We start from the raw sequence: 27,068 nt of genomic DNA on the forward strand, positions 1-27,068 counted from the left end.
CCCCTAACTTTCTAATTCTTATTATGGACTTAATTGTAACATTTATAATATTCTTCTATTTATCATTAGCACTAATACTATACATATCTCATGCATTTCTCATATCTATATGATATGCATGTTATAAAAATAAATGCAAATGCATTAGGTGGGCATTACAACAACAGATTTCACAAAAATCTTGAGATGAAAGAATGGGAGTGGAGAGTTGATCGGTAGCCCTGCAAAACGATTCCACTCGAGCTGCTAAGGTTGCACGGGTATCCCAATTTATAGCACTCTCTCTTAGTTCCTGATCCCATTTTCCAACACGTCATACAAAGAGTTTGAATTTAGCATTGAACCTCTTTATCATTCACTACCTGAATCATAAACTTAAACTAAATAAATATGTACAAATAAAATAAATAAATAAATAAAAATAAAAACAATAAAATAAAATAATAAAAAAAATGGCTAAAGTAACAAATAGCAAATTTCACTCTAGTTTTCAAACACTCCCCGGCAGCAGCGCCAAAAACTTGATAGGCTAATTTATGATAGCTACAATCTAAGGCAGTCAGCCTATCGATGCAGTCTATCACTCATGGCGAGTATCAAGGTCGTATTCCTCGGAAAAGTGAAAGCCTAGAGTTACTTCTTTGTTCTTTGTTATATTAACCTAAAATGAATGATGAATAATTTCTAAACTAACTAATAGCTACAAGCTAAGTTCTAAGGGAGATGAATGAATAAATGGATAAATGAAATAACCAAGACAAGAAAGCAAACCTAAAGGGAACCTAAACTAGTTGGCAATCAAACAAAAGATAAAGGATTGATGAGTCCAATTATGCTACCCATGGACGAATTCTTAACTGAATTCGGTTTCTCTCTCGAGATAATCGAATTCCTAAACCTAATAACCTAAAGTTGGAATCTCTTCAGAATTAAGCTTTAATCCGCCTCTATTAAGCTTTGTTAATTCTTAATCCGGCTAGTTAATTATCCTTATCTCTAAGTGATTATTAACCAGTTCTTGCTATTCAAAATTTCAATTGCCAAATGGACTTCTCAATCACATAAAGCAATCTAAACACCACAATTCACAACGTCTCATGAATAATGCATTATCTTATTAATACTGAAAGCAAGAAGAATACAAAACTAACTCGAACAATCTAATAATATAATATTAAGCTAACATAGAAAAGAAATCTCAATGGATTTAATCAATCTAGCTAAACATGTTCATATTTAAAACAACTAGGAAATCAATTACAATGGAAGAATAATGAAAATGAAACATGTACACCATTTTCTCTTGAATTGAATGAACAGCTCCAAATCTGGATCTGCACTTGATTAATCTCCCCAATTGCCTAGTGAATTGCTCTACTATTGTTTTGCAATTGGAACCTTGCGATCCCAGGATTCTTCCTCTCTGCAACTCTCTCCCGAACTCAGCACTTTGAATTGCTCCACTACTGTTTTGCAATTGGAACCTTGCGACCCCATGATTCTTGCTCTCTGCAACTCTCTCCCAAACTCAACACTATGTAAAAACCGAACCAGCCGCCAGGGCTCTCTCCTTGCTTCTTGCTCCTAACCCTAAAAAAATAGTTTTCCTTAGATATTTATTTCATCACGGCCATGGTCGAGGCCGTGCTGGTCGGATCTCACCAAAGACCAGCACGGTCGGAGTCCAGGCCGTGCTGAACGTTCGGATCTCACCAAAGACCAGCACGGTCGGAGTCCAGGCCGTGCTGAACATTCAGATCTCACCAATTAGGGTTTCTTCATGGTCGTGCCCCCCGCTGGTTGCTGAGCCACCATAGGCCGTGTTGGAGGCCGTGGTGGCTACGGAAATCGTGCCTAAAGTGCCATGTTTTGAAAACTAAAAGCTCATGGTTGGTCACGGCTAGAGTCCAGGCCGTGGTGATCAGCACGGCCTTGACCTAGGTCGTGCTCAATGTATGCACTGCGAGCTCTTGTATGATCTTGATGAATTCCCATCTGTTTTCGCATGTATTGATCTATAATTGCTCAAATACTAATGACGGTCCTATAAATTCTCCTGAAATTCAAAAGAACACAAAACACGGGTGATTTTAGAATAAAAGCACAATAGTTGCTAAGAAAATACGCAATAATATGCAAGCAATGTGTAAAACTATGCATATCAGTAAGGTGCAGTGACTTCGTGAATAATTCCATGTTGTGCATAAACCTTACCAAGTGGAATTTCATATTCACCTCCTCAATCACTTCTCAACACCTTAATTCTCTTATTAAGTTGATTTTCAACTTCTTGCTTATAAAGAGTAAATTTATTTATAGCTTCATCCTTGCGTTTTTAGCAAAAATACATAGCAATATTTAGTACAATCATCCACAAAGGTGATTAAGTATTTATTGCCACCCCTTGTTTGTATAAAATTTAAATCACACACATCGCTATGGATTAAATCAATGGGTTTAGTGTTTCTTTCAATTGTTTGAAAAGAGGACCTTGTTAGCTTTGCCTCAACATAAGTCTCACACTTAAATTTGGAATTAATATGGAAAGCGGGTATGTGATCCAAGTTAGTAAAACCTGCATAAGGTGTCATAATTAACATGTCCAAGTTTACCGTGCCATAAATTAGAAGACTTAAGCAGATAAGCAGAAGAAATATTTACTTTATTATGCTTAACAACCATTATATTAAGCTTAAAAAAGCCCTTCACGTAGATAACTCTTTCCAATATACATGTCATTTTTAGACAAAATAACCTTGTCTAACTTAGACACCATGCAAATTCATACTTATTTAATAATGGACCATACACTAGGTTCTTACGAATTTTTGGCACATATAGCACATTATTCAATGTCAGCTCCTTTCTAGAGGTCATCATCTTTAACACAACTTTATCTTCTCCTTGGATTTCAGAAGTGGTAGAATTACCAATGAATAATTTTTCTCCATTTTCAATAAGGTTGAAAGAGGAGAATAAGCTTTTGTCTGAGCACACGCGTCTTGTAGCACTAATGTTAATCCACCACTTCTTTGGGCTGGATCCTATCAAGTTCACCTCAAATACCACAACACATAGGCTTCTATCATATACATCTTGAATAATGTTATCAACCATATTAGCCTCATGTTTATTATTTTTCCTCTTAGGTAACTTGCAATCAAAGGATTTGTGTCCCACTTTGTCATAATTGTAACATTTTCCTTGAAATCTCTTCTTAGAGATTACTTCTTTTTGCTTTAAGACAACCTTTTGTTTCTTGGACTTGGAACTTTGTCCTGCTCTACTACATTTGCCTTAGCCATAAAAGGATTTAACCCTCTCTTTTCGGAGTTTCTGCTGTCTTCCTCACTATGAAGTCTAATAATTTACTCTTCAATGTTATCTCCTTTCTTTTATGTTTGAGGTAGTGCTTAAAATCCTTCCATGTAAGAGGTAGCTTCTCAATCATAGCTGCCACTTGGAAGATTTCACTCAAATTCATCCTCTCAACATGAATCTCATGTAGTATCACTTGGAGCTCTTATACTTGACTAACCACAGTTTTAGAATCCACCATTTTATAGTCAAGAAAATAGCCCATCATAAACTTTTTGGCACCGGCATCTTTTGACTTATATTTTCGGTCTAAGAATTTTCATAGTTCTTTGGCTGTTTTCATTGTATTATAAACATAGTACAAAGAATATACTAGCCATTCATTATATAACTGCAAAGAAAATCAGAATGATGCCAAGCATCAATTGTAGTTTTCTTTTGAACATCTTGTTCATCATGATTGAGTGTTGGAGGATCCTCAATCAAGAATCTCGCAAGATTTAAGGTAGTCAAGTAGAACAACATCTTTTGTTGCCACCTCTTAAAGTTCAACCTGTTGAATTTTTTTGGTTTCTCTCCATGATTCACAAGAACCAATACAAGAACATCACAGAAAAGTACTTGAGTTCCAGCAACCTTAATCATAGCACTTGTCTTTGAAGTATTTTCTATCTTTGAAAATACATAATAAATTTAGAGTCACCAAATCTAGATCCTAACTATATCACAAACTAAAATATATATATTTAGAATATAATTTATAATAAGCAAATAAGAATTAGGTCGTCCTCTTCCAGCAGCCTGTCTAAAGAATCTGTTTTAAGATTGTTAGTAATAATGTATAAAAGATAAACATATGTTAGAATTACTAAAATTATAAGGACAATAATAAACAAATATATAGACAACAGAGTAATAAAATCGGATATCAATATAAGAAAAATATGACGCCAATAATTTGAGAATTTCTAAATTTAAAAAGAGACGTTAAAACATAAATTTTGATACACCAGCATAACGAGATCAAGACACCAGTAAAGAGAAATTAGAACATTAGAAATTTAAGATTTGTGTATCACACAATCTCCTTAATATAAATTCACCCCTCACAGTTAGTGGTTGAGAATGATATGACGTTTGTTTCTCAAGATACAACAAATCAACATAGTTGATGAACACCACAACTGTACCAATGAACTTGAAGTATGTTTGAGCTTTATCATACTTGAAAGCAAAGAAGAAAAGATAAAAAGGATCTATTGCACATATTAAATAAAAGAAATATAGATGATATATATATAGGGAATGACTAATATAGAAAAATGACATTTGACATATTTTATTAATATAGAAAAATAACATTTGACATATCTTGAGACCTTTGAAATATCATGATTAATTATAATTAATCCATGACTTTTGGCATATCATGATTAATTCATAATTAATTCATGACTTTTGATAATATCATAATTAATTCACCATTAATCCATAACCTTGGATAATATCATATAATTTTTGATATTTTATGCGATTTTTTTATGTCAACATTGAATGGGTATTAATTAATTATTCATCCATAATTCATTTTGAGTGAGCCCTCCTCAAAATGAGTCATCATATGTCTTACAAATATTGCCATTATACTTTGTCATCACTTTTATAGGCACTTTAAGTTGCAGACTCTATAGTGTTTAAAACTTAAAGTGACTACTGTTTGTATGCATTAGTTCTGAATGTAAATTATTGTGTCTAATTGTGTTATAATAAATTACCAAATCATGAGTTATCTGAATATAAGTTGTACAAATAAATATTAAAACCCCTGTTGGATACCCGCAGCATCTTGCGAGTAACTTTCTATTTATTTTTATGATTAGTTATTCAAAATTTAAATTATGCTGGAATACTATTAAAATAAATTGCTAAATAACAATGATAAAATAAAAAACTTTCTAATATATATTATAGACAGATAATAGATAATAGATTATGATTCTGATACAAGCGGCTAAAACACAATATAACAAATATTTACTGACTTAACCATCAGAGTTCCTGGCTGAATAATCCTATCTATACTCTTCTAACTTTTCTCATAGGTATTCTGAGGTTTGGATCAATCAAAGAAACTGACTTCTTGACCAATTATCATGTATTTGGTTAAATGGTCTAATTTAATTTTTATTTTTATCTTTATTTTTTTCCATAGAATTTTCCTCAATTGCCTCAGATTGTTTCGTAAACAAAGATTGTTTTAGAAATAAAAGAACTATTAGCAAACGAAACAACCTAACAAGATCAAAGAAACCTACCTCGCAGCTCTAAAAACAGTTTACCTCGATCAAACAAACAAACTAACAGATAGAACAAACCCTAGCTCTAAAAGGGCCTATCTTCTTTCTTATCTTCTCAGCAAGACTGCCCGCCACTTACTCTCGTGTCATCTCCTCCATGGTTCCTCAATTTGTTGATCCGCGATCTTAGTAAAGCTATGGATTTTACTCATGTACGCACTTCCCGGTTCGCAGTACGTGGGGTCTGGCGAATTAGGTAACTAGGTTAATTTAGATAGATACATAGAGTTGCTATTTAGTGGTGAATTATGTATGCAGATACATTAAATTTTTGTTTTCGAAACAGGAAATCTTTACTGCTTGCCACTGGCGTGTTAGTTGCTGGTGGGACTGCTGCTGCATATGTGCAGTCACGGCGTAGGTCCGATTCTTTTGTCCAATACAATGGACGTAAGGATGATATTGGCAACTCGGATAATAATAACAATGATAATGATGATAATGTTGTCAGAAAAAATGAAGACAAAGTGAAGAAGAAAAGTACACAAAAGAAAGGGACTTTGAAATCACTTCACCTTCTAGCTGCAGTTCTTTTGTCTGAAATGGGAAAAATGGGTGCAAGGGACCTTTTTGCTATGGTTGCTATTGCGGTAAGTCTTTCTTCTACCCTATTATAGTAATTTAACTTTAAAGTCTTTTGGGTAAGCTATTTATGTTGTTGCATTTGACTGAAGATAATGTTATTGTGTTATTTCAGTAGTTAGGGAATGAAAACTGAATAGAATTCAGACCATAGAGATATATTTGCAAGTTTTAGTGCTCATGCATCCCAAGATAGCTGTAAGACTTTTTGGCTTATTCAATTAAAAAATATATATATTTTTTTGGGCAAGTTATTTGCAAAAGGGAAAGTTAGCAATGGACCGTTCCAACACTCTGCATTTTAAACGACACTGTATTTTATTGCAAATGTGATATAAGAGAATCTCTATTAGCGCTCGCCTTTCGACCTTATTCTCTTTTACTGGTCAGTTTTAACAAATTTTATTCCTGCATAAGATATTTCTTTCAGTCCATTAGCTGGCAAGCTGATGGACATTTGGCTTATTAAAGTCTATTTATTGACCTGCAGCCCTTATAAGTTATAACAACCTGATGAATTCTCGGCGCTTGGAAACATCACATTAATCATTCAATGATTGAACGACAAAATTTAGTTGAGATTAGTGCAACATTTGATTTTTTTCTATGGTCAAGACTTACTAATCTCATTTTTCTAAGAAAGACATTGATGAATTTCTATCAAGCTATAGAATGGTCAGAATTCAGAAGAGTCTTGTACTTTCTGCACATGGAAATCATTATGTTATTGGTATTTGCTAAGTTTTCTGTTCGAATAAATTGATGAGTAATATAAACATTTGGAGCTGTGTGCTCTTACTTCAGATATAGTATAATGGAAGTTGGATACACGTTATACCAGGAAGTTGGTCCCTGGCATGGTATGTTCTGTTGCCCGTGGAGTTTATTCTTGCAATTGCAGTAATATTATTAGCACAAGGAATGGCACCAGAAATTGATGATTTTCACGGATTTTCCTCGTCTTGAATCTCTGTCTTTTTTTTGGAATTTTCTCTTCTGGAGAGAAAGTGTTTGGTACCAGCAACTATGCTTTTGGATTGTCACCCATAGGCATATAATTATTACCCATCACCTTATAAGGGAAATCAGAAGAATTTTTGTCATCATTGTGGAACTTCTATTTTTTTTTTTCTGGGAGGAGGGGGATGCAGGGTGGGGCAGCTGGCAACATACTTATTAATCTTTTAACCTAAAAATATGGGTATGTTATGTCATTACTTCCTCAATATTAATTTTCTGCCACTCTTTAAATTATTTCCCCTTTACATGTCCCTCCCCTCCCCACTCCTCCCCCCCACCCCCCCCCCCCCGCCCCCCCTCTTCATTTTCTGGGTCCGCCATTGTTTGTCATGGAAGCTGGTTCCATAAAATGATGACGGCATAGTCATAATGAGATAGAAGAGTCAGCTATCAGTGTAAACCTGAATTCATTTATATGTTTTACCTTTAAAAGTCGGCTAACTCACATAACTTGTGTTTTCTAGTGCATTATTAATCCATTGACTTGGTTGAAAATCCTTTCTTTCTGTCATATTGTCACTTTCTATGAACTTCTGCATTTGTTGGCCTAAAAATGAGAGGCAATAGATATGAGAAAATGAAGAAAGAAAACAATTTAGCATTGCTCGTTATAACTGTATTAACTTATGTTATAAGTTGTCTTTTGTTCATGAAATTTGTTTCTAACTTATCTTGGCTATTTCTTGTTTGAGGTTGCATTTGTTCAGTTATTGAACAGGATGGCTAATAAAGTAGAAATGTGTTCTGCAAATTTCCTTTTGGCAGGTGGCCAGAACTGCTTTGAGCAACAGATTAGCAAAAGTACAGGGATTTCTATTCCGTGCTGCTTTTCTCCGACGTGCACCATTATTTTTTCGGCTGATTTCTGAGAATATCTTATTGTGTTTTCTCGTATCAACTATGCATTCCACTTCAAAGTATGTAACTGGGACCTTAAGTCTTTGTTTCAGGAAAATAATGACAAAACGCATCCATGCACATTATTTCGAGGTAATCATTGTAACTTCTTATGTGCATTGGACAATAAATATTTGAAATTGTTATAAACTCTGTGCACTAGTTCAATTAATTTTGACTGAATCATTTGAAGTCCTTTTCTCCCTTCCTTACATTTTCAAGTTATTCTGTTGCCTTTATTAACTTATAATTTGCCATTCTTAAGTTTGTAATGTTATATTCTGTATTAAATTACTAAATTGTAAGTGCCAATTCATGCCTTTTACACAAGGTGATGGTTTTCACAAGAAGATTGCTTTTGCCAAATTTGTAGTATTCTGAAAACTCAGTTTGGCTTTTATTTCATGTTGCTCAACTCATGTGAGAGCTCTTTGACTGTTTGAAGTAACAGTTTTGCATGTTTTCATCTGCCACCTGGCATTTAAGTGAGTGTGCATATCCGCTGCTTCTGTTTTTGGATTGTGATGTAGAATTCCCAGTTCACTACTTCTACGCATTGTTGGACCAGTAATTTTTCTAAGCTGTATTTGAGATTGCCACTTCTGGACCTAGGGAAGCTAAAAGATGGAATAAAAGGTTTTGCTGTTAACCTTCTGAATTCCTAAATGGTGAATAGGATTGGACTAAGAAATTTGTTCCAGAATCTAGTTCAGAACAGCTTGTATTCTTTTGACATGGGAAAAAGCCACATTTATTCAAAGTTTGCCTGATCAGCATTTTGATTCCATTATTCAATGGTTTTCTTTTTGTGCTTCTTTTTCTTTCATTTATTTATCATCTATTTATTTTGGTTCCAGAACATGGCATACTATAAAATATCACATGTTGATGGTCGGATTACTAATCCTGAACAAAGAATTGCAAGTGATGTACCAAGGTTCTGTTCAGAGTTGAGTGAACTGGTACAGGATGATTTGACTGCGGTTACAGATGGAATTCTTTATACATGGCGCCTATGTTCTTATACTAGTCCAAAGTATTTCTTTTGGATATTGGTAATTACTATCTACTATATTTAGCAAATTTTCTTAATATTTTTTTATGTCGTTGTACATTTTTCTTTTGAATTGCTGATGGCTTTTCAGCCTGTTATGATGATGATGATTATTGCATTCTTAAGAGTTCTTCAGTTGACACATGATGTTAATGTTCCCAGGCCTATGTGCTGGGAGCAGGAACCATGATTAGAAAATTTTCCCCTGCTTTTGGAAAACTGATGTCCAAAGAACAGCAATTAGAAGGTGAATATCGACGGCTCCATTCACGTTTAAGGACCCATGCTGAAAGTATAGCATTCTATGGTGGAGAACGAAGGGAAGAATTTCACATTCAGGAGAAGTTTAAGAATCTTGTTAAACACATGAGAGTGGTCCTTCACGAACATTGGTGGTTTGGCATGATTCAAGACTTTCTGGTGAAGTATCTTGGTGCTACAGTTGCTGTTATATTGATTATTGAGCCCTTTTTTGCTGGCCATCTTAGACCTGATGCTTCAACTTTGGGAAGGGCAACAATGTTAAGCAATTTAAGATATCACACCAGTGTCATAATATCGCTCTTTCAGTCCTTGGGAACTCTTTCTACAAGTTCAAGACGACTTAATCGTCTCAGGTAGTCCACAATTAATTAGTCATGCCATTCTAGGCCTTAAATTGGCCTTTTCTTAACATTAGCAAGAATTCCCCTGTTTGTTTTAATTTCATTGCTTCCTCCTTTAAACTGGGAAAATTTGTTTTTTTTTGACTAATCTTCACTTCTACCATTCAAAACCATCAGGGAATGACATGGGCAAAAACTTAAGGAGAATAGAGAGAGGAGTACAGAATAACGTATAGAATTAAAATTGCATTGATTAGCCCGAAAGTTGGTTGATTGGTCATTGAGCATACCTTTTACCTGATAATCTTGTATTTTTTAACCTACTAATTATTTTATTGCAGTGGTTACGCTGACCGCATTCATGAATTAATAGCTATATCAAGAGAGCTAAACAATGATGACAAAACTTCTCTGCAAAGAAGCAGAAGTAGGAACTACTTTAGTGAATCTGACTATGTTGAGTTTTCTGGCGTCAAGGTACTTGAAACTTACAGATCTTGTTTTATGATGTTTTATTGGACGAATTCCATATTCTTATAATAATATTGCCTCCTAGGTTGTCACCCCAACTGGTAATGTCTTGGTGGAAGATCTGACTCTTAAGGTTGAATCAGGATCTAATCTGTTAATTACAGGTAGGTTCTAGAACTTGAAGTATTGTTAGTGTTTCTCTTGTTTGATTTCCTTCCAATCTGGCTCTTTTACTACCGTAGTACGCTATCAGTTTTTGTCTGGTAGAAAAATGTTATTGTACGAAACTGGGTACAATGTCTCATATTGTGTATTTGGTAAAGTGACAGGTTTATGTAGCTTTCTATCTGCAATCTCCTTAATGATTTGAAGTACTTGATCAACGTTCAGAATTTGACTCAGTAAAATATCCAATCTTTTCAAATTCAAGAGATTTGCACTGCTTTCTAATATTTTTATGCTATAGGTTTATATGTGTAGTTGTTTGTTATATGGTGGTGGGTACGTACGCCTTTTAGGATTAAGAGTTAAATATTTAACTATTTGTATTAGAGATTGATTAGGAATAGGATGTGACACTTCTCACAGTATTCAGAGGGTTTACATGCAGTATAGATATGAGGAAGAGCAGTTTATGTACTTCAACCCTTTTCAGCATATAGGAATTGTTCTTTCTGGCCACATTGAGTTGTATTAGCATGGAATATTTTCCTAAAGCGCAGAAAGGAAAGAAATTGTAATGCAAAGACTAAATAATACCGTCTAGTTAAATACACATCTCCTTCAGTTGGACTAGCATGGAATATTTTCCTAAAACACAGAAAGGAAGGGAATTATGACAGAAAGACTAAATGTTAACAACTGGTTAAATGCACATTTCCAGTTGGATCTCTTGATGATCCTGAGGGAGGGACAGAGTCCTAGACGTCACCACAATAAGTGGCTTTGTTACTGTTGTTGTAACTCAGTAATTTAGTCACTGAAACTGCTTTCAGGGAACTAGCAATCTTGAACAAGTTGGAACTAACAAGATTATCTTGGCGATAGCATCAAGCACTTTCATTCATTTGCAAGTTGTTAACATGTATTGCATGCTAATCTCAGCTGCTTTATGTTCACAGTAAATTGAATAATTTCCATTATTTCTGATTCTATCAGCTCAGTCACAACGTCTTGAATTTGTAGTGATGTTGATTGTTGCTTGTATGGCATTATTCTCTTACAGGAGCGGAGACCATTCCTTTTATGTGCATTTTATTGTTGTTCATCATGGATGGCATTTGCCTGGTTAATGATATCAAAAATTGCTGGTTATATTTTAGGTGGAAGACAAATGGTATTGTTTGGTGCAGTGATTAATTCCCAAGTTTGAAATAGCAAGGGTGCATGTGCGCATGTTTGAGTTTCATGATTTACTGTCGTAGAATCTTGCTTTAGTGGGAACCTAACCAATAAACAGCCTTTAATCATTGTCTAGTCTTCTCACCTGCCATGAACTAGAAACACATAGCTTGTAAGCAAGCTTAAATTAGTACTTCATTTCTTTGCTGTATTTTGTGATATTTTGTTTGTCTATAAGAGCAGCTCACATTCCTCCTGATATTTCCTATTGTAATTTTCTTTTTATCTCCTTTTATACCAGTGCTTGTTCAAGTAGATATGGATGCCAAAGACATGTTTTTGTTGTACATTAGCTGTATTAATATGCTTTCATAAAAAATCATTAGTTATTTGTTTATATGTTTTTTGTTTTGCTGAAGGTCCAAATGGTAGTGGTAAGAGTTCTCTCTTCCGCGTTCTAGGTGGCCTCTGGCCATTGGTATCTGGCTATATTGTGAAACCTGGTGTTGGTTCCGATCTTAATAAGGAGATTTTCTATGTGCCACAAAGGCCATATACAGCCGTAGGAACGCTTCGTGATCAGTTAATTTATCCTCTTACTGTGGATCAAGAGGTTGAACCGCTCACACGTAGTGGCATGTTGGAGCTATTGAAAAATGTAATTTTTTTCGTTCTATTCCTTTTATCTTTGGCCTTTTCTAGAAATGCATATTCCATTGGGATATCTTGTTTATTGAATATTGGTTGTCCACTATGTAGGTTGATCTTGAATATCTATTAGACCGTTATCCACCTGAGCAGGAGGTTAACTGGGGCGAGGAACTGTCTCTAGGAGAGCAACAAAGGTTAGGGATGGCCAGATTGTTTTACCACAAGCCTAAATTTGCAATTCTTGATGAGTGCACCAGTGCTGTGACTACTGACATGGAGGAACGTTTTTGTGCTAAAGTTCGAGCTATGGGAACTTCATGCATAACCATATCACATCGTCCAGCTCTAGTTGCCTTTCACGATGTTGTTTTGTCATTGGATGGAGAAGGGGGTTGGAAAGTTAGTTACAAAAGGTTTGAACTCGAGATGGTAAAATCGTTTTTTTTTTTTTTGAATAAAACGTGGATACTGATAAAAGTTTGCGACTCAGGAAGGATACTCCAGCTCTCACTGAAGCTGGGACCAATGTTGTGAGAATTTCTGATACAGATCGCCAAAGTGATGCAATGGTGGTTCAACGTGCATTTGCCACAATTGATACAGTAACCTTTATCTGGCACTTCAGAATTTATTTATTTATTTATCTTTTTTTAGCATGGATTTGCTGTGTTTGATTAGATGGATCTTGGTTGCAAACTGAATATGGTTTTTACCTAGGATTCTGCATTTTCAAGTTCAAAAGCACAATCATATATTTCAGAGGTGATAGCAGCATCTCCTAGTGCAGATTCTAGACACCAGTTGCCAACTGTTCCACAACTCCAAAGAGCTCCTAAGGCATTAGCATTAAGAGTAGCTGCCATGTCCAAAATTCTGGTGAGTCATTTAGAGAACGATCTTGTGCTGATATTGTAAATTCCTAGCATGAACATTTAGTAATGTTAGGCATTGCCGTTGTAGGCTTGTCCTATGATGTTAATTTTGATGTTCAGCTCTGCAGTGGCTACTGACCTAAAATATTGGTTTTTGTACACCTTGTCTAGCCATTTATTATTATTTCTTTTGTGCTTATAATTTCTGCTTCATGATCACGAGTCGGGAGTTGTTAGTGCATTCATTAAAATGTACTTGTGTGCAAATGCAAGTCAACGGGATTGGATTAAGTTTGTTGAACTGAATTTGTTCATCTTTATACACCTTTCATTTCTTTTTGGCATTGCTCTTCTGCTGTCATTTTAGCTTGTTACTTTTTAGGACTTGGAAGTATCCTGAGAGTTTGGACTTCTTGAGATTGTTGTGTCAATTCTGTGGTAGTGATCTAAGTAGCCACAAATCCAAATGAGAAGCGCTAAATATCATAAATTAGAATCATGATTGATTGGTATGAATTTCTACTGATTAAAGCTTCCAAGTTCTCAAATTCAATCCATATAGTGATCTTTCTCTGCATATTTCATTCTGTGCTCTGTGGAAGTTATTTTTAATAATGTCAGGAGCAAGAAAAAAGAAATTTGCCCATATTGTGCTTGATATTCCTGTTAACCATCTTTTTATGGAATCTTATTCTGTCTCCTAATGTCCTGTTATTTATGGTACAAGGGTCTCTTGTATTCTGGTTTTGATAATTGAATTTATCTATTGCACAAGAAAATTTCACACATGGGTGTGAATTTCTATATAAAGGTGATGCTGCAGATATAAATTCTTCATAGGTGCAGATGGTTCTCTGTTACTGAAATAGTTCTGGGTTGAGATGAATATGATTTCATTTTTGATAGACTGTAATTTGGTTCTGACAGGGAAGGACTCCAAGTAATGTTACACATAAATAACAGAATGACGCCAGCTTTCCTTTACACGTAGAAAGTCGATAGAACGTATTACGGCCAGGGTCTAAAAACCAAATATCCGTTAAAATTCTTATTCATTTTGATTAATATTCTTCAGCTGCCCCTGTCCACTTCAAAAATCTACATTGTTATTTTTTCAAGATCTGTTACATTCGTTATCTTTCTGGTTAAAAAGTTACTAACAGATAGGATTTTGGTGAACCTATACTGTGAGGTAATTCATAGCAGTGAGAAAATTATTAATGTTGTATAGATAAACTTTTAACTTGCATAATTTAGACGGTCATACTGTTGGTACTATCTTTTATTGGACTGGAAGCTTATACACAACAGATATGTAAAGAAATTTATTGGCAGTATTTGCTGCTTTTCCAGTTATAAAGTTTATGTTTGTTGGTTAAGAATCCAGTGACTACATCATATATTTGTCGTCTTCTGTTGGTTGGCGTTGGTATTATTTTTTTTCTTGGTTGGTTGTTTCATACATTCTGTATAATTTGTATACTTTTTGATGTTGCATTTTCAGGTACCAACTCTACTTGATAGACAAGGGGCACAGTTACTTGCAGTGGCTTTTCTTGTTGTCTCAAGAACATGGGTCTCAGATCGAATTGCCTCATTGAATGGTAGTTATATCCTTTCTTCAATGTATGCCTTGATGATTTGAGGAATTCTGCTTTTCTTTCTGAATGCATCAAATTTTGCAGGAACCACTGTGAAGTATGTTTTGGAGCAGGATAAATCATCCTTTATTCGATTAATTGGTATTAGCATTCTTCAAAGTGCTGCATCTTCTTTTATTGCACCTTCATTGAGGTAAGTGCTGTTCTTTAAATTGAATTTTATAGAAACTCTTATTTTATTTTTCTGTTAAAATCTCTACTCTAATGATTAGTGATTCTGCATATTGTTTACAGTCAGACATGTGTTTGTCATGCGTTTGTTAGCCTTTTAGTAGTCTCACTAAAATTTTCTGAACTTCATGTACCTTAAAATTTTTCTAGTTCTTCTAAATTATTGGTCAGATTTATAACTTGTGTTCTTAGTTATAGAAATATTTTTGTGGTCTTCTCCTAATGAAATGACACAGGTGGTTTCAAGAGCACTGGCGCTAATTATACCTTGATAGAAGCCTTTCGCCCTAAATGTCATGTTTTGACTGTTTGATGAACAAATTTTCTTGTCATCAGCTATCTTTAACTTTTAGTGGATTGTGTAAAATGCACCTGGCAAAATCTTTTCTTTACAGGCACTTGACGGCCAGGTTGGCTCTTGGATGGAGGATTCGTTTGACTGGGCACCTACTACAGAACTACTTGAGAAACAATGCATTTTACAAGGTAGTTTGGGAGAATTGAATATCATTTTTATTTCTTTTGTTTCTCAGTTAAATGCATGCATATGTTCTTCTTGTACAATGGTTTAGCAACTGCTATTATTAGCTGACATTTGCAACTGAATTGAAAAATTCTCAGCAATTCCTTTTTAATTTTTTTCACTTGCTATTCGCAATTGATTCAGTTTATTCTGTAAATTGGTACTGTACTTGTTAAAGCCATATCTATAATATATGTATACAAGTGGATTGAACATGGGAACATATGAAAGGACAAAAAGACTCGTCACATTCTTTGAATATTGACCAATAAATCAAATTTAATAATTCATACTGTAATTAGGACCATACAGAAGAATTCTTATTTTAATTAGGATTATAAAGATATTTAAATATAATTCTAATTACAAATAAATTAAATATTTTAACTAAGATATTCTAACATATTTAATCTTGATATTTTAATTCTATTTTTTTATTAAATTAAAATATAAATTTGAGATTCTTAATTAAAACGCATGATAATGTTTTATTTAAAATTAGAATTTTACATGAATGAGCATTGCAACTACAGTAATGGCTAGTGTTCATAGGTGCACATAGTCTTTCAGTTAATTCTTCTCTTAGCTATCATTAATTGCAGTTTCATGTCAAAATATATATTTTCTCAGGTCTTTTATATGTCAAGCAAAAATATAGATGCAGATCAGAGAATAACTCATGATCTGGAAAAGTTGACCACGGATTTGTCTGGACTAGTAACTGGAATGGTAAAGCCATCGGTTGACATCTTGTGGTGAGTATTCATATAAACTTTGTTCATTGTATTTGGTTCTTATTCCATAACTTAAATTTATGGTAAGAAGTCTTCTTCCCCATCAAACCATTTATAGCAATAATATTGCTCATTTTGGAAGGTTCACCTGGAGAATGAAGCTCTTAACAGGTCAAAGGGGAGTTGCCATATTGTATGCTTACATGTTGCTTGGTCTGGGTTTCCTGAGAACAGTTACTCCTGACTTTGGTGATCTTGCAAGTCGAGCGCAACAACTTGAGGGAATGTTTAGGTAATCAATCATGCTTTGTATATTTGGGGTCTGATGTATTGGTGTCGTGTGGTGGTGGTTCAAGAACATATATTTTCTGGTGAATATGATGATCATGACATTATGGTCCTTTGTAAATATTGCTCACACTTTCTCATGCATATAGGTTCATGCATGAAAGACTGCGAACGCATGCCGAGTCTGTTGCTTTTTTTGGAGGTGGTGCACGAGAAAAATCTGTAAGCTACTTGTGTTTACCATCATACTTATTATATTTTATATTTTTATAGTAGACTGTCTGTTGGCACTTTTGCTGCTTGTGAGCATTGATTTCAGACATGAGCCATCTATTATAGATCAAGCACAGGATTTACCAAACATGAATAAGAGTTAATTGCAATAATTGCAAATTTTATTTCAAATTTTACATTCAATACTAAATAATTTAGTATTCCTTTTTGGTGTAAATTGCTGCTTAATGGTGGAGGCCTCCTTGAAGCAGCAGAGAACAGACACCTATATTTCAAGGGATGTTTTGGGAAAAAGTTTCCTTTTCTTTTTCTGGCTTATCACTCAGTCTGCTGATAGCTTGTCATGTTCATTTACTTGCTCATATTTAAGATCTATTTGTACAGCACCATGCTGGCATCATTGCTAACATTTGTGCCTGACACTTTCTTTATTCAACTTAATGGTTAGAATTGATGGCAGAAGCCTGAAGACAGTCGGGCACCCATTTCTATATATATATTGAATCATATAAGTTATAAGTTATATGACAATCATGCTGTATTTATCCAGAAGCATGTATTGCTTGCCTAAAGCTCATTTGATTGCTAATTGTCTTTGGGAAATTGAAGAGATATATATGGCTACCATCTGTAAGCAGCCAGCAAATGGCGACCATCAAAACATTGAAACTCTTCCATGAGGCAGATGCTGGGTAGACATTCCATTGTATTGTTGCATCATTCAAGAGAACATGATAGTCAAATTTTGGTTAGAGAAATTTGTCTTAGCAGCTTGCTTTAATATCTATTACTTCCCAGTGCAACTATTTTATTTGATTTTCCTCTGGAAATATTTGCACTCTTTTACTCAAGCGACTCAAATGCTATGCTTTCTCTTAAAAGTATTTTGTGTTTTTAATTTTTAATTTGTCTAATGCACAGATGATCGAGGCAAGATTCAGGGAGCTTCTTGACCATTCTCTGTTACTCCTAAAGAAAAAATGGTTATATGGAATCCTGGATGATTTTGTCACGAAGCAACTTCCACATAATGTAACATGGGGTTTGAGCTTATTGTATGCTGTGGAACACAAGGGAGATAGAGCTCTGGTCTCAACTCAAGGTTAATAATACGATACTTGATGAATTTTAACTCTTCTTTTTCTCCTCTGTTCTCTCACATGTTTGATAATTATTTTTCAGGCGAGTTGGCACATGCATTGCGATTCTTAGCTTCTGTTGTTTCTCAGAGCTTTTTAGCCTTTGGAGATATTCTTGAATTGCATAAGAAGTTCCTTGAGCTCTCTGGTAGTATAAATAGAATTTTTGAGCTTGACGAGCTTTTAGATGCTGCACAGTCTGGTAGGTCGTCGTTCATTCTCTTAATTGTTTGCTTTGTATGAAGTTTATTTGTGCCATTCCATTTCCCATTTTGAAAACCTTATTAAAATGATGTACTTCAGCATCAGTCTATTTCTTTTGACGCATTGAGTTTTTGTTTGATAACATTCATCTCCAGGAAATTGCTATATTGAATAAATTTATTTGTATTTAGTAGATGAAACTGCATTTATCTATTTTATTATAATTTTTCTTCTGAATTGGAAAATAGAAATGGAAACTCTATATTCAATGTACTGTTCGATGGTAAAGGCAACCTAAATCTCTAACACAGATTGCCTCTGCCATGAAAAAGCATGATGGTTCTGTGATTAGATTAAAGTTGTTCGAAGTGTATGAGTAGCAGATAAATTTTTATTTTGTATGTTGAATTATAAATTATTATTTAAAGAATTTATTCTAATTACGAGTTTCTTCCCAATGACATGAAGGTATTATAATAAGAAAGAATGAATACATGACTGAAAAACACCTTCCATTTTATGTTCGTAGAACTATTGAACTTTATTCTTCCAATGTGGCAGTACATATAGATTCAGGGTATTGCATCAAAGATGCATGTGGGTGCTCAATGTTATATTTTATGCTAAATTTCAATTGATTTCATCTGGAGATTATGTGACTGATCTAATAAAGTTTATTGGCCAACCAGGGGATTGGTCCACCGACAAACTATCTCCACGTAAAGAGAGTGATCTTCATGTGAAAGATGCCATTTGCTTTGAGGAGGTTGATATCATTACCCCAGCACAGAAATTGTTGGCAAGACGTTTGACATGTGACATAGTACAAGGAAAGAGCCTGCTTGTGACAGGTTGATTAATTTGGTTATCTTTTTTGTTAAAGTTACATACAATGCACTTCAAACTGTTTGTCATTATTCAAACTTAAATCTAACATGCATGCCAATGATGAAGGTCCGAATGGAAGCGGGAAAAGTTCTGTTTTTAGAGTGCTTAGAGGTCTTTGGCCCCTTGTGAGTGGCAGACTTACCAAACCATCTCAACATATTGGCAAAGAGACTGAATATGGTTGTGGCATCTTCTATGTTCCTCAACGGCCATATACATGCTTAGGAACTTTGAGAGATCAAATTATATACCCTCTCTCTCATGATGAGGCAGAACATATGACATTAAAGCTTTCTGGAGTAGGTAAAGAACTTGCATGACTTTGCATATATTCTCGATTTTGATGTCTTCAAGCTCGAGCAAATTTATTGAAGTTAAAAAAGCCGTCTTAAAAGAATATTTATGATAAAAAGTGCTTTGTTGCCATGTTCAGATTTTATTTCCCCTTAGGTTAGTTGTTTCTCCGCATCCTAAAATGAAGTGTAGTATTCTATGCTTGCATAAATGCTTGTGCCACTCATATTAAAAGTATTCTGAATTTGAGTGCATATGGAAGAGAAACGTGAGCTGGTCTAAGTTATGAGGAGAACCTTGATCTAATTGATGCATCTTTCTCCATTCTATATTACTCTCAGCTATGGATCAACTCTTTTCTAGTCAGTCACAGTAATAAAAATGAGAGTTATGTGCAGCAAACCAGTTTAGGAGCGTTTTATGTGAAGAAGTACTGAAAAACTTCTCTATACTGTTCCTCAAATAATTTTGTAAGATGAGAATTCATGGCTTTTTTCCTTTCTAGTCATAAAGACAAGGTCTCTCCTTTATAAATGGAAGTCATGGTTCAAGATGAACAAAAAGCTTCTCTGCAGAAAGGCAAGGAGAAGCTGAGTACAATAAGGGTCAAAAAGTGGGAAGTTTGTGAACTGAGGATGCTTTTTTTTTTTTTTCTAAAGTCGGTTCTTGTAGTTTTATGAGATGAAGCTTCTTAATTCTATTGTCCTTTTGTGATTCTAATTGCTTCATCCAGATAAAAAATCTGCCCACACAAGAAGCTTTCTGGATGAACGTTTGAAAACTATTCTAGAGAATGTTAGACTAAATTATCTTTTGGAAAGGGAGGAAGGTGGTTGGGATGCTAATCTCAATTGGGAAGACATTCTTTCTCTGGGAGAACAGCAGAGATTAGGAATGGTGAGTAAAGCTTATTTTTACCATTTTCGTATTTAAATTTACAATTTGCACACTTGGATTGTTTGACATGATGCTTTTGTTTGAAGGCACGGCTATTCTTTCACAAGCCTGAATTTGGCATCCTCGATGAGTGTACCAAGTATGACACTAGCTTACCTCAACTGAAAATGTTACTACTTACATGATGCTTTCATAATTACTTTTACTTTTACTGTCAGTGCCACAAGTGTTGATGTGGAGGAGCAACTCTATAGACTTGCAAAAGATATGGACATCACAGTTGTTACATCCTCACAGGTAAATGGTGCTTATGCTGCATTCAGTCTGCTTTCTGTATGTTAAAAGTCCTTGCATATTTGGTCATATGGTTAGACTAGAAAATCTTGTTTGTTTTGATTCATTAGGAAAATGAGAACATCTTCCAATCACTGTTTATCGAAAAGCAGATGATTCCGGAATTTACAAATTGCACGTGCTCATCTCTAAGTAATTAGGAGTTTTAACTTGTTATTTTATTGCTTCTCTCACTAAATTTTTCTTTTCTATATGAAATATATGCATCCCAGCGTCCTGCGCTAATACCGTTCCATTCAGTGGAATTACGATTTATTGATGGCGAAGGTAACTGGGAGCTTCGTACAATTAAGCATTGACGTGACAGTAATATCAGGGGGTTGAATGATGTAAGCTGCGTTAAAGGTGGCATCAGATTTCATATTGCAGTGGCGGAGCAGAGCCGAAGTTACTTTCGCATTGAGAAATAGCATAGTTATTCTTACATAAACCAAGTGATTATTCTACTCAATACATGATTGTAGCTGAGGGGAGCTGCAGATCATGTTATTGACTATTCCTTGAAATAGGATCCTATCATCTTTATCATATACATCTAGTTACTTTTCCTCAATAGCATCGATGGAGGATGGAGGAAAGCCAATAAATTAAAGAACTATTGGAGAATCAATCATACAGGGATGCCATGTAGCTTAGAGAAATCCTTACTGTACAGCCTTTTTTTTAAGGGTTATTCTTTTGGGAGCTAATTATATGCCCATTCTGTTGTAAGAATTTAAACAAATAAGTCAAAGATGAGTTGCAGAAGGAAAATAGAGGATATTGACCTATCACTTTACTAGTGACGATTGTAAATAAATAATACTAAGATAGAAAGAAGGAAATCTTCTAGTTATTTTTCCACAAAAGTATTGAATTCGTTTTTCTTTACTTTTTCAAATCTCTTGGCAAGGGCTGGGTAACTGTATCTTTTGTTTCCCCTGCTGCTTTTCTTGATCAAATCTTCACTGCTGCATTGTATTATCACTTTATATGAGAGTTTTGGGGTGGAATATTAATTTTGCTGTATCTTATCCACAGAAAATTACTGACACGTCTATAGTTTTTATTTTATTTTAGTTGCTTATAAGTAAGATGTGTTTATTTTAATTTATCTTAAATGAGTTGGAGGATATAAAATCTTCTTTTGTCTCATATGATGAGGTTTTTTAACCGGCGACCTATAAAATTGTGCTCCATCGAGGTGAGTTGGTATCACTTTCACTCGACAATGGAAGGTGGTTAGACCTCGGAGTGGCAACAAAGCTTGATTTCCACCAAAAAGGAAATGCCTATGATCAAAACAATCTAAACTTTTATCTTTCCAAAGCGCTATTTTCTATTTGGGGTTTTTTACACATATGTACACGAAAAATGAGTTTTACAATTTTATTCTCATGGCTCAAATATTCTTTTTGTTATTTTAACGACCTAAACCTAAATGTTTATTTATATAATTTTTCTGAAACTGTGTTGTGATATTTCTTTGGTATTATATTAATATTATTATTATTTTTTTTTAATAAAGTTAACATCATTTCATTCTTCATTCTTATTTATTTTTTATTGTCATAAAAATTCAGAAGTTGCTATAAATCCTTTTTGGCACTTTTAAATGAGATTTTTGGTTTTATTTTAATTTATCTTCGTGTACTTTTAATTGCATTTTAGTATATATTTTTAAAACACATTTTTCATGTTATCAAAACACACCACAAAAAACTGACAATTTAGCGATAAATTTTCTCATTGCTAAATTTGGTAATTTCGTAGCTATTTAAATCTTGCAATAAATTAGCGATACTATTAATCATTTGCTAAAATGCTCCTTACAATAGAAAAAAGACGGACATGTATTGTTATTAAATGTAGCAATGGATCAACTATAGCTAAATGTCTAACGTTGCCAGACAACGTGATAGTTTTAGCGACAGAAAATCCATTGCTAAATTAGCGACAATAAATTCTGTCGATGTTTCCATCGCTACGTTGGTGACAGATATATTCTTCGCTGATTTAGCAAAGGTTAAGTTGGATTCAACGGCGTGTATTTTATTGTTAATTCGTTGCTATTTAAGTATAATTTCTTTTTTTTTTTCTTTTTTTTATAGATATTATTCATAATATTTCCAATATTTATTTTTAAATATTAACTAATAAATAAGATTATGGTGAATATATAAAAAACCAATAAATAAATATACAAAATATTATTCAGGTTATGTAGTGTATAAATCCGACCATATATATAAAGAATAAAAAAAGAACCTATATCATTGATGGTTGTCCTACCACCGCTGCCGTTGTTGTTGTGCTCTATTGGAGGAGGATGCAACTAAAGTTAGAAACTTGGTGAGTTGACAAGTTGTGAGACCTTTGTTCGGATACTGGAGGTAATCTCCTCCTACTCTTGGCGGCGGGAAAGTCTCTCATCATCTAAAATAGACTGCAAATATTGCTGCATAGTCTCAATGACTCAAGATTATAGAGACGGATCTGGTATATCTGTACCTTGGGACCGGGTAGTGGAGCTGCAAGATGAATAATGGCTAAAGGAGAGTGCCTTAGCACCCAGGCCATAGATATGGTGCTTCTTCTCCCCGTCTGCCGCTTGGAGGAATAACTCCATCGTGTCTGGCTTTGCTGGCTGTGTAGATTCCTCAGTTGGTTGAGAAGCAGATTCTACAAGCTTATGGTAATGATCTTGTAAATAAGCAATATACATAATAGTATGAAGACAAAATGGAAAACATATATAATTTAGTTGTAGTTTTAGTCTTACAACGACATTGTAAGTCGCCTGTCGACATACTAATGACCTCCATCTAATGTCTGCCTAGTATGCATGGCCTTGAACAGCTCAATAGGGTCGGGGTCTCGACCTAACTCATGTGCCTGCATATACATTTACAAAGAAGTACATATAAAACTGTAAATGGTAATTATGCCACAAATTTAAAAATAAATGTATAAAGTTATATTAAATAAAAAAGAATTACCATCCTCCTGACTCGTTTAACCATATAAATCGAATCCCTAGTATTGAGTGAAGGTCCTGATCCCTCCCCACTAGTCTCGCTACATCGATTCCTGGAGGTAGCAACACGCTTCCTGTGAACCTGCTTAAAGGACCAATGGGCTGTCCAGTTATTCCAAACCTCCTCTGTGATCCTATTCGGTTTCTGACCCATGGCCTTTTACTTTTATAATTTATCATTGTATCGGGTGCCAGCATGTGCATACGATTTCCGATACACCATCGTACCTTAGGCAAAAATCCTAATGCCACACCTTCTGCAATTTATAGAACAAGAGAAATAAAGTTAGTTAAAATGTTAATAAGAATCCAGTGAGTTTAAGCTTTAAAATGAAGATCCAGACACCATATTTGAGGTCTCCAAAAAACTTTGCACAAAAAATCATCACAATACATAACATATTTTTTTATAGCATAAATCACACAAAAATATCACAATAGATAAATATTTATTTTGAGTTGCATAAGACAAATAGTTTAGATTTTTTACCCTTTACTCCTAGTAGAAGGCAATGACGTCATTGGGCACGCTCTTCCAATCAGGTCATCTCTCATGCAAATTTAGAAGAAAACTATAGAAAATTAAAATGATGAATTGTTTGATTATCTAATTCTAATCTTTTACAATTGATTGTGTTGGTATTTATATGTACATATACAATGGTAGCCTATTCTACTTGGTTGCCTTGGTATTTCTGTCCAATGTCCCTTTCTTTTCTGGGAAAGGTTGGAGCGGCCTTACCCTGTCACAGGGATGGTTGCTCCCTTTCTCAGGGCCTGTGATGAACTGCCCTGCACAGGCTTTTCTGCCTGTGCAGTGTCTGAGGCCACTCTCACTTTATTTCTTCTTTCAACAAAAACTCTAAGACATAGTGGACGAAGCAGCGTGTGACTGAATGAACTGTTTCCTACACCAAGGTATAGAAAAAAGAATTTAAAATTTTCACACTAATTACAATGAAACTAAACTAAAGATAACAATTTGATTAAAATATCTCCCTAGATCAATCTTGTCGTAGCACTGATGGTTGTTGGTGGTGGTCCAGTGGCTGCAGAAGACTTAGTCATTGGACTCCTAACAGGTGTGGGCGTGGAGGTGGTCGGATGACAGGTAAAGTGAGGGAGCTAGAGTAGCAGTTGGAGATGTTAATGTAGGATTTGATGGTGACTGGACCATAGATGGTGGAAGCGATGGTACAATCGGTAATGGTGATGATGCAAGATCGGGTGGTGGTGGCAGCTCGGGCTGGTCCAGCCAGTGGTCAGCCTTCGGACCACCCACCTGCATTATCACCTATGGAACCTCTATCCATCTACAAATATTTATTAATAACCAAACTCAAACAATTTAATATAATTAAATATATGTTGTGGAAGTCATTAAGTCTTAGTATGTTATATGTTATCAAATGTTCAATTACAGATAAATTATCCACATAATGCCAACTAATCACTATTAGTTTTATCTAGTTCTAACTCATCCTCATTAGTGTCATGAGCTGAAAATTTTCTTCTTCCACTTCTTCATGATCATTATCATCTACGGTTCTAAGTGCCCACCATTTAGGTCGATTAAATCTTCATTCTCCCAATCACTTTCCACTTATATAAATGATCGCCTATGTCATCCTCCTAAAAAGCTAGTGTTGTACGAGCAGTTGGCGCTAGTTGTTGTATCAGATATGTCATGTTTGGCTCGTGCTTTTATTTTATAAACAACAAGCTAATCAATTTTGTCACGTCTAAGACTCGGATATTGATAGTAGTAAACTTGACATGCATGAACAGCTATAACATATGGCTCATACCTATTGAATTGATGTCTTTGATTCACCTCGACCAACTTGTATTCTAAATGAACTTTTATTCTCAAGTTGGGCATAAGATCAAACCATTCACGCTTGAACAACACTTTTCACTTTACTAGACCAAGCAGGATAGTCAACCTCGATCACTTCAATCAATGATAGGCTACTTATGCAACCTACACCTAAGGCAGTGAACCTATCGATGCGGTCTAGCACTAGTGAGTATCAAGGTCATATCCCTAGAGATCGGATAAACCTAAAGTTACTACTGTTCGTTATATTATTTAGTCTGAAATAAGGTGTGAGAAGTCTAAATTAATTAACTAATGCTTATGAATGCAAATAAAGGAACAACAGCAACTGACAATCGAAAGACATCCGTAACAAAGAAGCAAACCCAAAGGGGACCTAAGTGATGGAATTCTAAGGTTGATTTTATAAACTGCCAATCTTGCTACCCAAAAACTTGATGGGCTACTTATGCAACCTACACCTAAGGCAGTGAACCTATCGATGCGGTCTAACACTAGTGAGTATCAAGGTCGTATCCCTGGAGATCGGGTAAACCTAAAGTTACTACTGTTCGTTATATTATTTAGTCTGAAATAAGGTGTGAGAAGTCTAAATTAATTAACTAATGCTTATGAATGCAAATAAAAGAACAACAGCAACTGACAATCGAAAGACATCCGTAACAAAGAAGCAAACCCAAAGGGGACCTAAGTGATGGAATTCTAAGGTTGATTTTATAAACTGCCAATCTTGCTACCCGTGCCTAAATCCTGAATCGAACTCCGCTCCTCTCTCGAGCTCACTAAGTTCCTAAATCTGCACTAACCTAATGGAATCTCTTCCAATCAGATTATTACAAATTAGCATTAAGCGTGATTTAGAACTATTAAGAGTTCTTAATTCTTAATCCGGCGAGTGAATTAACCTTATCTCTAAGTGTTAACTACCAGTTCTTACCATTTAATTTCCAATTATAAAAAGCATTTCTCAATGTCAAGAAACAACCCAAAAGACAATTAATTTAATGTCTCAAATTAATTGAATCAAATTTTATTACTAAACAGTAAGAAGATTACAAAAATGGCAGATAAAAATCCAATAATTAAATACAATCCATCAACAAAGGTGAACCCCAATGGGTTCGGCAGTCCTAGCTACTCATAGTGAAAGAAACAAATACAAAAGGAAATAAATAACAGAAAAGAAAATGGAACATATAACCGCTCTTCTATCGAATCAGAGTAGGAATATCGCAAGTGCCAATTCTGAAACCAGCCTCAAGTATGGATCTCGGATGTCTCGGTCAATCGTCTAGAAACTTCAATCCTTGCTTGAATCCTCCAAATCAATCCTTTGAACTGACGTTGGTCTCCTAAAATGTCAAGAACAGAGGTGCAGAAGTGAGGGGTCGCGCGCGTAGAGAAGTCTAGAAATCAGAAGCGGAACCTTGTCTCATTTTACGTGCGCCTACTTATAGGCAGAAGTGCCCTAGCTTGTGCCATGGCCCATGCAAATATGCACGGCCCGTGCCATGGCCCGTGCAAATATGCACGGCCCGTGCAACGGGCAAGGGAGGCCGTGCAAATATGCATGGCCGTGCAATTGCCCGTACGAAGGCCTCAAATTGCACGCTTATCAAGGAATCGACTCTGACAAACATCTAATATGCGTAAATCA

The 27,068-nt window shown here is 34.9% G+C and overlaps 2 protein-coding genes across 3 annotated transcripts; one reads left to right on the forward strand and one right to left on the reverse strand.

Moving 5' to 3' along the window:
- The first annotated feature begins 5,413 nt into the window (after nt 1-5,413).
- LOC8286558 (ABC transporter D family member 1) lies at nt 5,414-21,425 on the forward strand. Of its 2 annotated transcripts, XM_002515780.4 has the most exons (25): nt 5,417-5,871; nt 5,962-6,265; nt 8,043-8,267; nt 9,032-9,229; nt 9,391-9,845; nt 10,175-10,310; nt 10,390-10,468; nt 12,065-12,303; nt 12,405-12,709; nt 12,787-12,898; nt 13,014-13,172; nt 14,673-14,772; nt 14,854-14,962; nt 15,396-15,486; nt 16,154-16,278; nt 16,400-16,549; nt 16,695-16,767; nt 17,701-17,881; nt 17,962-18,120; nt 18,812-18,973; nt 19,077-19,313; nt 20,038-20,201; nt 20,288-20,340; nt 20,420-20,498; nt 20,768-21,425. In XM_002515780.4, the coding sequence occupies exons 1-25, from the start codon at nt 5,813-5,815 to the stop codon at nt 20,852-20,854; spliced, it is 4,041 nt and encodes a 1,346-aa protein (XP_002515826.3). In that variant the 5' UTR covers nt 5,417-5,812; the 3' UTR covers nt 20,855-21,425. The 2 variants fall into 2 exon arrangements, with proteins under 2 accessions (XP_048228616.1, XP_002515826.3); XM_048372659.1 differs by lacking the exon at nt 19,077-19,313 and having other exon boundaries at nt 5,414-5,871.
- A 1,591-nt stretch (nt 21,426-23,016) lies between these two features.
- LOC107260990 lies at nt 23,017-23,725 on the reverse strand. The gene is made up of 3 exons (XM_015717265.2): nt 23,534-23,725; nt 23,354-23,429; nt 23,017-23,237 (listed from the first exon to the last, which is right to left on the reverse strand). The coding sequence occupies exons 1-3, from the start codon at nt 23,723-23,725 to the stop codon at nt 23,017-23,019; spliced, it is 489 nt and encodes a 162-aa protein (XP_015572751.2).
- Nucleotides 23,726-27,068: the final 3,343 nt, after the last annotated feature.

This window comes from Ricinus communis, chromosome 4 (assembly GCF_019578655.1).
Source record: "Ricinus communis isolate WT05 ecotype wild-type chromosome 4, ASM1957865v1, whole genome shotgun sequence".
NCBI lineage: Eukaryota > Viridiplantae > Streptophyta > Magnoliopsida > Malpighiales > Euphorbiaceae > Ricinus > Ricinus communis.

What these genes read in the sequence shown, in the direction of transcription:
- LOC8286558 (XM_002515780.4), top strand. Translation starts at nt 5,813, where the DNA reads ATGGATTTTACTCATGTACGCACTTCCCGGTTCGCAGTACGTGGGGTC. An exon ending in TTGCTATGGTTGCTATTGCG is followed by an intron (nt 6,266 to 8,042) that starts GTAAGTCTTTCT and finishes TCCTTTTGGCAG; the next exon opens with GTGGCCAGAACTGCTTTGAG. An exon ending in AGACGACTTAATCGTCTCAG is followed by an intron (nt 9,846 to 10,174) that starts GTAGTCCACAAT and finishes ATTTTATTGCAG; the next exon opens with TGGTTACGCTGACCGCATTC.
- LOC107260990 (XM_015717265.2), bottom strand. Translation starts at nt 23,725, where the DNA reads ATGGGTCAGAAACCGAATAGGATCACAGAGGAGGTTTGGAATAACTGG. An exon ending in TTAAACGAGTCAGGAGGATG is followed by an intron (nt 23,430 to 23,533) that starts GTAATTCTTTTT and finishes ATGTATATGCAG; the next exon opens with GCACATGAGTTAGGTCGAGA. An exon ending in TAGGCAGACATTAGATGGAG is followed by an intron (nt 23,238 to 23,353) that starts GTCATTAGTATG and finishes CTTATTTACAAG; the next exon opens with ATCATTACCATAAGCTTGTA.